The sequence below is a fragment of the Syngnathus typhle genome, linkage group LG4 (genome assembly GCF_033458585.1).
Source record: "Syngnathus typhle isolate RoL2023-S1 ecotype Sweden linkage group LG4, RoL_Styp_1.0, whole genome shotgun sequence".
Lineage (NCBI taxonomy): Eukaryota > Metazoa > Chordata > Actinopteri > Syngnathiformes > Syngnathidae > Syngnathus > Syngnathus typhle.
Genome location: NC_083741.1, coordinates 13,547,984 through 13,560,146, shown reverse-complemented (window position 1 = coordinate 13,560,146; position 12,163 = coordinate 13,547,984). Strand labels below are relative to the sequence as shown.

The 12,163-nt window shown below is 41.5% G+C and overlaps 1 protein-coding gene and 2 long non-coding RNA genes across 14 annotated transcripts; 2 read left to right on the top strand and 1 right to left on the bottom strand.

The window, feature by feature from the left end:
• Positions 1–46: 46 nt before the first annotated feature.
• Positions 47–2,046, top strand: LOC133152957 (uncharacterized). Its single transcript, XR_009714226.1, has 3 exons — positions 47–1,150; positions 1,598–1,777; positions 1,865–2,046. It is a non-coding gene; the product is annotated as an uncharacterized LOC133152957 (long non-coding RNA).
• Positions 2,047–2,407: 361 nt separating this feature from the next.
• Positions 2,408–6,170, bottom strand: LOC133152956 (uncharacterized). 11 transcript variants are annotated; one of them, XR_009714223.1, is made up of 5 exons: positions 5,065–6,170; positions 4,438–4,617; positions 4,239–4,350; positions 2,795–4,102; positions 2,408–2,733 (listed from the first exon to the last, which is right to left on the bottom strand). It is a non-coding gene; the product is annotated as an uncharacterized LOC133152956 (long non-coding RNA). The 11 variants fall into 11 exon arrangements; XR_009714220.1 differs by having other exon boundaries at positions 2,408–2,929; positions 3,037–4,102; positions 5,065–6,169; XR_009714224.1 differs by having other exon boundaries at positions 2,408–3,523; positions 4,016–4,102; positions 4,208–4,350; positions 5,065–6,168.
• A 668-nt stretch (positions 6,171–6,838) lies between these two features.
• On the top strand, positions 6,839–12,119 carry sinhcafl (SIN3-HDAC complex associated factor, like). Of its 2 annotated transcripts, none has more exons than XM_061276943.1 (6): positions 6,839–6,997; positions 7,876–8,044; positions 9,070–9,169; positions 9,633–9,747; positions 10,086–10,236; positions 10,394–12,119. In XM_061276943.1, exons 2-6 carry the CDS (start codon positions 7,917–7,919, stop codon positions 10,584–10,586), a joined length of 687 nt encoding a protein of 228 aa, XP_061132927.1. In that variant the 5' UTR covers positions 6,839–6,997; positions 7,876–7,916; the 3' UTR covers positions 10,587–12,119. The 2 variants fall into 2 exon arrangements, with proteins under 2 accessions (XP_061132927.1, XP_061132925.1); XM_061276941.1 differs by having other exon boundaries at positions 10,068–10,236.
• Positions 12,120–12,163: the final 44 nt, after the last annotated feature.

Below are 12,163 nucleotides of genomic sequence, written 5' to 3'. Positions count from 1 at the left end.
CTCTCTGTATGACTTAAGAGCATCTTGCAAGACCTGCGTGAAGTTGGCCCCCCACCAGCCGCAAAACTTAAGCAAAATAGTCTGTTTCGTTTGTGCTTCGTTTGTGCTGGTTTGTGCAGCAAAAATGTTCGTTTGTGCTGCTATGGTTTTTTAGTTATGAACGATTCTTTTATAGGTCATCCAGAGTTCACCCAGCCCCCCATCTGCTCAGAATGGACCCAAAATGGTAGCGTTCGTTTGTGCTTCGTTAGTGCTGGTTTGTGCAGCAAAAATTTGCGTTTGTGCTACTTCCGTTTCGGAGATATTAGACATTTATTTTATAGCGATGACGTCACCCAGCCCCCCACCGGTCTCCAAATGGACCCAAAATGGTACCGTTCGTTTGTGCTTCGTTTGTGCAGGTTTGTGCAGCAAAAATGTTCGTTTGTGCTACTTCCGTTTCGGAGATATTAGACATTTATTTTATAGCGATGACGTCACCCAGCCCCCCACCGGTCTCCAAATGGACCCAAAATGGTACCGTTCGTTTGTGCTTCGTTTGTGCAGGTTTGTGCAGCAAAAAAATTCGTTTGTGCTGCGATGGTTTTTTAGTTATGAACGATTCTTTTATAGGTCATCCAGAGTTCACCCAGCCCCCCATCTGCTCAGAATGGACCCAAAATGGTACCGTTCGTTTGTGCTTCGTTAGTGCTGGTTTGTGCAGCAAAAAGTTTCGTTTGTGCTGCTTCCGTTTCGGAGATATTAGACATTTATTTTATAGCGATGACGTCACCCAGCCCCCCACCGGTCTCCAAATGGACCCAAAATGGTACCGTTCGTTTGTGCTTCGTTTGTGCAGGTTTGTGCAGCAAAAAGTTTCGTTTGTGCTGCTTCCGTTTCGGAGATATTAGACATTTATTTTATAGCGATGACGTCTGGTAGCCCCGCCCCCTTGTTTACTTCCGAACGACCCAAAATAGTGTCGTTCGTTCGTTTGTGTTTCGTTTGTGCTGGTTTGTGCTGCAAAAATGGTACCGATTGTGCCGGCTGCTACGGTTTTGCAGATATTACACATTTAATTCATAGCGAAGACGTCACCCAGCCCCACGTCACTGTATTTTGTCGCGAATTTCAAGCTCCTGGAATGCTCCTGATGCAGGACGAATACAAGGTAAATATGTTCTTAGCCTTTTTTTCTTTTCTTTTTATCTTACAGAAAACTTTCACTGCGGGGAATGGCTTTTAGTACGAGGATATTTCTGTAATTATGTTTGTATCGTGCTCATTGATTAATTTCCTTGTTTTCAATAAGCCTATGTGATCATTTTTTTCAATTACATCTGACGTGCAAAAGGTTCACCGCAACCTAAATACCCTGATGAGTCTATGTCTGCTCCCTCCAAAACATTAATTAATGCAACAATTAATACATGTATGTGAAGTTGATGACAGCCATAAAAAGAAACTTGAAAACGTGAAAAAATAACTTTCTTTGTCAAAGGGAACATTATCAACATTTTTTCCCAACAATTCAAACAATGCATCACTGCACTGTGTAGAACACAGCATGTGGGAAGATCTTAGTATTTACTGATGCTGCTTTCACTCCACTTCCCAGGTCATTATAGATCTCCCAGGCATATGCAGTCCTCCTGCAGTATGCCACATAATGCCCGAGAGAATCCTGGGTCAGTCCTGGTTCAAAGCCAATGACTGCTCTCAAAGTAAAGGTCTTCTCTTTTAGCTCCAGACTGGAGGGAAATTCAAGCAAGGCAACTTCCTTGCAACTGCTACCAAGGTCAGTGTCAATCCACACAAACTCTCCCAGATTCTAGCTGTGAGTAACATTACCTGAACACAGAGCCTTGCCTGTATTGTTGTCCAGAGTTTTGAATGAAGACGGACACCGGGAAGGATTTTTGGCGTTCAGTGAATCATTCAATTTGTCATTTATTTAATACTAATTTATTTTCTAGAGATGTCATATCCTTACTTCATGGATCGTTAATTAACCATTTGTTTGTGCCATTGCAATTTTTCATTATTAAAATCATGCATCTTCATTAACCTCCTGTCATGTATTTTATTCTTTTTCACTTGACATCATGATAACTCCTTAATTCTTACACATGTATTATCCAACTAATTACCATGCCAAGTGACCTCTGCAGGTCGGTAAGACATATCGCAACAGGGTGGCAAAAAACAAAGACGTGCAACTTTTTCAAGCGACAAATGCACAACTATCTCCGAAGATTTAACAGTGAGTGACAGAAAGCGTCTTTTTCTGGGAAGTGACCATCGACAGACACATGTATGGCGAACATCACAGGAAAATAAATCGATGGACTTCGGAGACCCTGAGCCAAGCCACCTGCCAAATTTTGCCACCCTGCGCAAGGCAAAGCAAGAGAAAAATGATTTGGCATTAGGTGACAAAAATCCAATTTTATCATTGTAGATGTTGAAAAATACAGTGCACCTCACAGTGACAGCATCAAAGACATTGGACTTGACAAGTTCTTCTGTCACTATTGGAGTCAAACACAAATGCACGTGTACAAGAGCTTAAAGAAATCCCACCCAATATTATGTGTTGATGCAACTGCAATATGTCTGGCCATATCTTCCTGTATCAGGGCGTTATGACAGGGCATACCAGCTCCAGTGTCCCAGTCGTGCAGATGCTGTCAGAGAAGCATGATGCTATCACACAGTGGCTGAAGGAATGGATCCATGCAGGTGCATCTGTTCCTAAAGAAGCAGTGAGTGACTTTTCTCTGGCGATTCTTGGAGCTCTAGTCAAAGCTTTTACCCCTCATCCTGATCTGAAGAGCTACATCAATGAGTGCTTTAACATTTCACGTGGGAATCAACCTGGACATCTACCCCATGTTTTGTCAGGGTAGATGTAGCACACTGCATTAAGATGATCTGCCGATGGGACTGCCTGAAAAACAAAAGACCTCGTGTTACGGATTTCTTTGTTAGGTCAATAGCACAGCTTCTTAAGTCACAATGTTTGCAACATGCAAAAGAACTTCTTTGTGCTATCACCATTGCGGCACTGAGTGAGACAGAGGGTAATGACAATTCTGGAGCCCCTATCCCATCAGAAAACTGCAAGAAATGCTTGAGAGCGCAAATCGCAGAGGAATTTGTCCCCATTTCAGATGAGGAAGTTGAGGAACAAGAACCAAGTGATGGATTAAATCAGCACATCCAGACTAATGTCCGAGAGTGGGTGACAGAAATATGTGAGGAGAGCAGGTCACTTGCCATGGCTGATGGGGATAGAGACAACATCCACTTCCTCCCTGAGATTATTCCCCAAATAACAAGACTTGGAAGTTACTTGCCACTCTGGACAGCAATAATGGTCCCTCTCTTCAAAAGCGCCAGCATCACTGCAAGTTCCGCAGCTGTTGAAGCAGAGTTCAAAAACATAAAAAAGGCCTTTTCAAGCATGAAAGCCTACCCATTCGTGTGGACCGGTTTGTTGCTCGTCATCTTTCCTTCATTGAGGGAAACATGCGGATTTGCTCTGCAAAACAAAAAGGTGATGTGTGTGATGCCACGACCGTCAGAGAGCCTGACAATGTCTGCAGTACTTCTCAAACTGAAGTAGTAAACAAAAGGGGAGAAAAATCTCATCCTGGAGCGGAGCCAGATGCATCTACTGACAGTGCAGTTGAAAACTGGAGAGGTTTAGCAGTCCCACCGAAAAAAAGAAAGATAACTTCATATCTCTCTCCTTGTCCTGAATGGCTGCATATTGACACACAAGTGGGCTGGAAAAAAGTCAAGGTACCATTGTTGAAAAACGGGAACCATCAACAGCCTGTTAAACTTCGCACATCAAAAGTGTTTGTGCTCAATACTTGTGCATTTGATTCTGTCTTGCAATGCTTATGCTGTTCTTTCTGTGAAAGTTTTTCATTTGAAAAGACTGTTCTGAACTATGAATGTGGGAACCAATTCCTCCACCTGGTGAAAACCATCACAACACAGAGTGTGAACCCACAGGTATACTCACAGAGGGCAGAACTGCTGGGGGAAATATTCAAACCTGTCCTCCTGACCTCTGGTGCTCTCCAAATTGATGCACAATGCCACATCTCCACTGTAATTGAGAGCGCAATGAGGAATATTCCAAGTGTTTATTTGATAAAACAATGCTCCTCACAGTACTGCAGTTTAAGCCAACAAGTAACAAGGCAAGTTTCACTTGTTTGTCCAAACGTTGCTGTCCTGCAGACCTGTGGCATGGCTTCTCTTCAGACTGCTGCTGAAGAGGGACTCAGCCTTCCTGACTCTCTCTGCCTCAGGCCAATTGAAAATCTTTCCCAGTGTCCGTCTTCATTCAAAACTCTGGACAACAATACAGGCAAGGCTCTGTGTTCAGGTAATGTTACTCACAGCTAGAATCTGGGAGAGTTTGTGTGGATTGACACTGACCTTGGTAGCAGTTGCAAGGAAGTTGCCTTGCTTGAATTTCCCTCCAGTCTGGAGCTAAAAGAGAAGACCTTTACTTTGAGAGCAGTCATTGGCTTTGAACCAGGACTGACCCAGGATTCTCTCGGGCATTATGTGGCATACTGCAGGAGGACTGCATATGCCTGGGAGATCTATAATGACCTGGGAAGTGGAGTGAAAGCAGCATCAGTAAATACTAAGATCTTCCCACATGCTGTGTTCTACACAGTGCAGTGATGCATTGTTTGAATTGTTGGGAAAAAATGTTGATAATGTTCCCTTTGACAAAGAAAGTTATTTTTTCACGTTTTCAAGTTTCTTTTTATGGCTGTCATCAACTTCACATACATGTATTAATTGTTGCATTAATTAATGTTTTGGAGGGAGCAGACATAGACTCATCAGGGTATTTAGGTTGCGGTGAACCTTTTGCACGTCAGATGTAATTGAAAAAAATGATCACATAGGCTTATTGAAAACAAGGAAATTAATCAATGAGCACGATACAAACATAATTACAGAAATATCCTCGTACTAAAAGCCATTCCCCGCAGTGAAAGTTTTCTGTAAGATAAAAAGAAAAGAAAAAAAGGCTAAGAACATATTTACCTTGTATTCGTCCTGCATCAGGAGCATTCCAGGAGCTTGAAATTCGCGACAAAATACAGTGACGTGGGGCTGGGTGACGTCTTCGCTATGAATTAAATGTGTAATATCTGCAAAACCGTAGCAGCCGGCACAATCGGTACCATTTTTGCAGCACAAACCAGCACAAACGAAACACAAACGAACGAACGACACTATTTTGGGTCGTTCGGAAGTAAACAAGGGGGCGGGGCTACCAGACGTCATCGCTATAAAATAAATGTCTAATATCTCCGAAACGGAAGCAGCACAAACGAAACTTTTTGCTGCACAAACCTGCACAAACGAAGCACAAACGAACGGTACCATTTTGGGTCCATTTGGAGACCGGTGGGGGGCTGGGTGACGTCATCGCTATAAAATAAATGTCTAATATCTCCGAAACGGAAGCAGCACAAACGAAACTTTTTGCTGCACAAACCAGCACTAACGAAGCACAAACGAACGGTACCATTTTGGGTCCATTCTGAGCAGATGGGGGGCTGGGTGAACTCTGGATGACCTATAAAAGAATCGTTCATAACTAAAAAACCATCGCAGCACAAACGAATTTTTTTGCTGCACAAACCTGCACAAACGAAGCACAAACGAACGGTACCATTTTGGGTCCATTTGGAGACCGGTGGGGGGCTGGGTGACGTCATCGCTATAAAATAAATGTCTAATATCTCCGAAACGGAAGTAGCACAAACGAACATTTTTGCTGCACAAACCTGCACAAACGAAGCACAAACGAACGGTACCATTTTGGGTCCATTTGGAGACCGGTGGGGGGCTGGGTGACGTCATCGCTATAAAATAAATGTCTAATATCTCCGAAACGGAAGTAGCACAAACGCAAATTTTTGCTGCACAAACCAGCACTAACGAAGCACAAACGAACGCTACCATTTTGGGTCCATTCTGAGCAGATGGGGGGCTGGGTGAACTCTGGATGACCTATAAAAGAATCGTTCATAACTAAAAAACCATAGCAGCACAAACGAACATTTTTGCTGCACAAACCAGCACAAACGAAGCACAAACGAAACAGACTATTTTGCTTAAGTTTTGCGGCTGGTGGGGGGCCAACTTCACGCAGGTTCTTGCAAGATATATATTTTTGTTTCCCAAAAAAAACATTGTACATTTAAGAAATAGCTGTGTAATGTAGTGTTTATTAAGTGAGAGGCCATGTACAGTGTAAAATATATCAAGAATAAAAGCATCTGTAATGTCATCTGGGTGAAATGTGCAAATTATGAGTTTGCTTTTCCATGCATATTTAAATAGAGTTCTGAACAAAATACAGTCAGCCTAATAGAGTAATTGCCCGTTATTTTTAACTCAATGTAGTCATCAATGAAATAATATACCAACGTGATTGCTATTAGGATAATAAAGTCAGTAAGTATGCACAAATCCAGGCTCATACGTGGTTTGTTTGTATATATAAGATCGAATTAATATGGAAGATCCCATTTTTTTTTTCACTAAGGCCCCCATTCATACATTTCTTGATGAGAGTTTTTCTTTTAATAATGGTCGACGCAAAGTCTTTCTAGACAGAATATGTAAACAAACTCGTTCGCGCCATGTCAAATGGCTGTTTATCTTTAAAGTCGTGCCCCAGGTGGATTGTTGGTAATGTAGTTTTACGTAAGCAATCAACAACGCTCCTGCCGAGCCGTTCACCACAACTCCCAGCATTCTACGCGTCTTTGCTTGTCTCCGATTGGTCGAGCCCAGTTCAAACCCAACGCCTGCACGCCTTATTTGGTCATCGTGCGCTCCCGCGCTTCGCTTCATTCGGTCTTTTTATGCTAATCGTATTTTAATGTCCAGCTGTATGCAGTCGTAGTAAGGAGCATGCGCAGTGCGTGACAAGAAAACGGCGAAGATTCAAAGTTTTTCATCGGTAAGTCGCCGTTTATTTCCTTTAGGTCGTGTTGACATTCGTAAAATGGTGCTAACGTGTTTAAGGTCAAGTGAACTGGGAACGTTGTTTAATGTTGATTGTGTAGTTGCCGTTTCTAGTGGCGTGTGGGCTGCACAAAGAGCCGCCGACAATGGAAGTGAATGGCAGCATGGCGTGGTGCGGGCGAGCCAGCATGCTAACAGCTAACAACAATGAGCCACATTTGGCGCTTTAGCGGGCAAAAGTTTCAATTTAAAGGGAACACCGATCTTCGCGCAACGTTTCGCCTTTTGACCAACACATCGAACCGGAGTAAATAACCCAAAGTGAAATAAAGTTGTCCGTGTTGGAACCAAGTGTTTGATGTTTCAACAAATCGTCCCGAGTAGCTTTTTGTTTCTCCGATTGACGCGACCTGCTCGTCTTTGCACTCGGTTGTCGAATGAGCCCTAGAGACTTTTAAAAATGATATTTGCACTTTTTACACTCAAGTATGTCGCGTGCTAACAACGGTGTGCAGAAGCGCCGTCGTTGTCAGTTGCTGGACGTCGCCTTGCAGTTTGAGTTTAAAAGTCATGTTTGCTTTCCTGTGAAGCCATAGTTGAGCTGTATTTAAATCGACATCAAATGCTCGATTTTTGCAAAAAGTGGCTCAGTCAAGCACAAGTGTTAACGTTCAGTTCTCTAAAAATCTCAATTTAAGTCTCACGCATGTAAATTAAAAACGCGACTTTAATCTTTTAACGTGTGCTCGGTGCGGGGACCGCCCCCCTGCACAATGGTGGAGAGCGCCAGTGTGTGTGTATGTGCAGCGCAGAGTGTATGTTTCTTGTGCACGACTCGTTGAACGAGCGCTCATTTGTGTGTTCGTCGTCCAGGTTGTTTTACGTGTGCAACGAGCTGCAAAAGAAGGAAGACTATGTTTGGTTTTCACAAGTCAAAGATCTACCGGAGTAACGACGGCTGTTGCATCTGCAAGACCAAGTCATCCAGCTCGCGTTTCACAGACAGCAGTCGATATGAAGACACGTTCCGGCTCTGTTTTGGGTAACATGTCACACTTGTGCTGCTTTATTTTTCTTTTGTTGTTCTGGCATGCTCGTGATTGACAAAGTGTGGCGAGACTCAGAGTCATCGACTTTTTAGTATTCAACTATTCTCTACATTTGGTGGTATGCTCATATGTATATATAAATTGGGATTTGACTTGTGTGCAATACATTTGAATTGAATCATTCAAGATTTTTTATTGCCATATATTGATGCACAAGTGTTCACGTTCAAACTGTGCATGTTTTCGGGGCTTACAATTGTTTATTTTCAGTAATGTAACTAGAATTGCAATTTTTCTTTTTTTAATTCAGTCAATTCATTTATTAGAAAATTAGCATTATTTCAAATTGAGAGTGGATGAAATGAACATTGCGTATTGTGGATTATTCAATTACTAATTTTGTCCAATACATCTGTCTAAAAATGTCAGTCATTAATAATGACAAATTATTATTATTTTTTTTTTATCAATTGTTGCCCCTTGACCTGTAAAGATGCGGTATCGAAAACAGAAATCGCAATACTACCGTCCGTACCTTTACTTATGAACATATCCTATTCCCAGACTTTGTGCTTCCAAACTAGATTCAGCCATATGACCTCACAGTGCTTCCAAATATTATCGCTACTATTAGTATGTTACTTCATGTTTAAAAAAATGTCTTCAGCAAGCTTCCTTCAACTGCATGTCCTGTGACTAGTTTACTGTACTCCCTGGTCACAGTCATCTGACTTGAGTGAGCAAAACTATATGGCTAACACTAGTCCAACTACATAAGGAAAGAAAAAGATAGTTAGAAACAAAATCAGTATGACTAATACCCTCAAAACCATAGACCCTCCAAGCTCACTTAGGTCTGTAGCATGTGAGCAGTTTGGCTCGCTGGTTGAGAACAGAGATAGAAGTCCCCAAGTTCGCAAGACTCAGATGATTTGCTGCAAGTGCTTCAAAAACTGTTTGTCATAATTGTCGCACTGGATGTTAGAAGTCCAAGAATCACTGATATGTACATTGATAGGTTGTCGGAGGACCGTGTTGGAGACATCTGCAATGCCTGTGTGTTGTTGGTGAAGAGATGGAAGAAACTTCCCAATGGCTCCAAGAAGAACTGGAACCATGTAAGTCACATTTCCCCTCCTTACAAAATGAGTAGAAAAAAATCATTGTGCTTTTGAAGACTTTTCAGGTGTCTGTTCTTTTAGGTCAGTATGTCTTTTGTGACGTTTTAATTTGTTCTCTATATTTGAGAATGTCTGGGTAATTTTAACTCCTTCCTTTTTCAAATTGGCTTGTTACACTTTTGTGCAGCTACAGAGAGCTCCACAATGTAAAAAGATGTTAGGGAGGAGGTAAAGGTAACGCCTGCTGAGATCTTGGTCTTTATATGACCAAGGAAGACGGACAGGAGCAACATAGAATGTGATAAGGACAATGAGGAACTAGATTTGGATATTTGTGTGTGTGTGTGTGTGTGTGTCCGCTTCCAGAATGATTTGTGGAGTGTCTTGTCACCTTTGCTTTTCACCGGATCAAATACTGTGTTCTGTTATCAGATGTGTTGTTTTGTCTGACATGATTCAGGTGGTGGATGCTAGAGCTGGACCAGGCTTCAAAGTTACAAAACCCAAAAAGATCAAGAACAGCGATGGCAAGAAGAAAAGCAAGCTGAAGAGGCTTCACAAGTTAAAGAGACAAAGTGAGTCCATCTATCATGCGTCGCAGTGAAAGTATTTGGCAGTAGTTCTAAATGTGCATAACTATGCATTCATATATATACTCGTCTTCATACTCACCAGCAGTGATGCTGATTATCAAATTTAAAAACTGTCCAGTTGTTGGTGGTTTGTTACATCAGGCAGCACTGCTGATTCTGGAGGACCTTAGTGGATTAAATTGACATGGCAACACAATGAGGCTGAAATCTGATTGGATAAAAGAAAAAACAAGTCCTTGCTGACCTAACCACTGTTGAATAAATAACCACACGTTGCGTCCGATCTCTCCTTTTGACTAAAGGTCTTGTTTTGCAAGCAGATTCGGATGCTCACAGCACCACCTCCAGCGTGTCTCCCGCCCAGTCGCCCAGCTACAGCAATCTGTCCGATGACGGCTCGGACATAGAGTCCAAACAGAGGCGCTCTTCACCTACCGCTTTCTCTTTCTTGGACCGCTCCTACTGGAAAAGGTAATGATTTTTACTTCTTCTACTGGAAAGGGTGATGGTTTTTAAATGTCAGTCGTGACAAGTTGTTCAGACGTACGTATCTGCGTCCTGTGAACGACTACACTCTAAACGCCTTCTCTGTTTACAAAGTCTTGAACAATTTCTTGTTCTTGTGCAGGCAAAAAGTGTGCTGCGGGATCGTGTACAAGGGCCGCTTTGGAGAGGTGATCATCGATCCCCGGATCTTCAAGCCCTGCTGCAATTCCAAAACGCAGAAGACGCTGACATCCACGCAAGTTGCCTCCCTCCATCCGGAAGCACTCCCGCCACAACTTCCGGAAGAAAGAAACCTGGTGATGGCTCTCGTTTAACCTCGCAAGGAACTCACCCGGAATTTGTCTCCAGTGGCAGACTTCCCTTTTTTTTTTGTTCCATTTTCATTAGATCACTTAGTTAGATGTTTTTTTTCTTCTTTTTTTTCATATGGGTATTATTTTAACTTTTGTATATATTTTTTTTAAATACAAAACACAAAAATGATACAAAAAAAAAATGAACTTATGGGCATTAGTTTTATTTATAGGAAGAGGAAAGATTTTTGTTAAGTCATTTGTATATTTTTGGTTATTTGTGTGGTTCATGTGTAAATATTTTGTCACTTTCATACATATGAAAACTGTTCTATTTTTCCGTAATTTGCATTTTGGAAAACACCAGCTATTTCTAGAACCAGCCCACCCTCAGAGTTATTACTTCACATGATGCTGCAAACCTTTATCTATCCTGTTGTCTGGTTCACATGTGACCTTTTAGTCGAGTACATACGAGGGTGAATATTAGTGACAAGCAGGGAGAAAATTGAATTGCATTAGATTTTAATATTTTTGTAGAAGACAGCCAGTGTGAGGTTTTGGCCAGATGAAGCATGTCACAACTTGGAACCTTTGTTTCCCCCCCAATACTTGGAGCACATTGATTTGAATAGATGTGATTAGAAAATACATGCAGTATGTTTCTCTGACTTTTGGGGTGAACAAATTGTGTATTTATTCCTTTTGTACAGCCACCAATGAATTGATTTTTTTTTTTTGGGGGGGGGGGGGTAAATGCGTACGTACGGTTGCGGTCCACAGAAACAAGTTTTGTTTGCAAGAATGGGGAACCACAACATAGGCTTTTCATGCTAATCCAGTTTACTATTCCTATTGACGATGAAGCTAAAACATCAATTAAAGTGCATGTATTTTTATTTGTTATAAAATTCAGGGAAGTGTAATATATTCGAAATAGTGTGCGTAGGTGACTGCATGTGATTTGTCATGTCAACTGTCAAAAACTATGCAGACGTTTTGAATGTGTGGCTTTCAGTCACTTGCTGTTTTCCAGCTTTAAGTGACCTTGGTCCTGAATCTACCAAAATTGAATTGTATAAAGAGCCCATAATTGTTATTGTCCCAAATATATCTAAAGTTCATGATGCTCAGGTTGCACTGTGATAGCCATGGCATGCTGTCTTTGCCCCCTTTCTTTTTTGTTTCTTTTTTCTAAACCATTAGAATTGGTTTTGCTGTGGCAGCGTTATTTTATTTTGTTAAGGTTCTCATTGAAAGGAGGCTGGCTCTTTTTAAACTGCTTATTAAGCTTGTTTGGCAGGTGCATTTTTGAAATTGAGATGTGCCTTAACGGATTACCTAACCTTATCTTCTCATGTAATTTATATTTATTTATTGCAAAACTTTTTTTTTTAAACTGACAGCTGGTGTAAAGCGTTTTTCCCAAATGTTTTTGCGCACTTCCGTTGAACATGCAAGCTTATAATGTTTTTCCAATTCTTTTTGTATACTGTACCACCGCGTAGAGCTGTACTGTAATAAGGTAAAATAAAAATTAAACGGTGTCATTGAGATATTTATCTTCACCGCTGGATGGCGCCTTGTAGCCATCTTGA

What these genes read in the sequence shown, in the direction of transcription:
- sinhcafl (XM_061276941.1), top strand. Translation starts at nt 7,917, where the DNA reads ATGTTTGGTTTTCACAAGTCAAAGATCTACCGGAGTAACGACGGCTGT. An exon ending in ACGTTCCGGCTCTGTTTTGG is followed by an intron (nt 8,045 to 9,069) that starts GTAACATGTCAC and finishes GTACATTGATAG; the next exon opens with GTTGTCGGAGGACCGTGTTG. An exon ending in TCACAAGTTAAAGAGACAAA is followed by an intron (nt 9,748 to 10,067) that starts GTGAGTCCATCT and finishes TTTTGACTAAAG; the next exon opens with GTCTTGTTTTGCAAGCAGAT.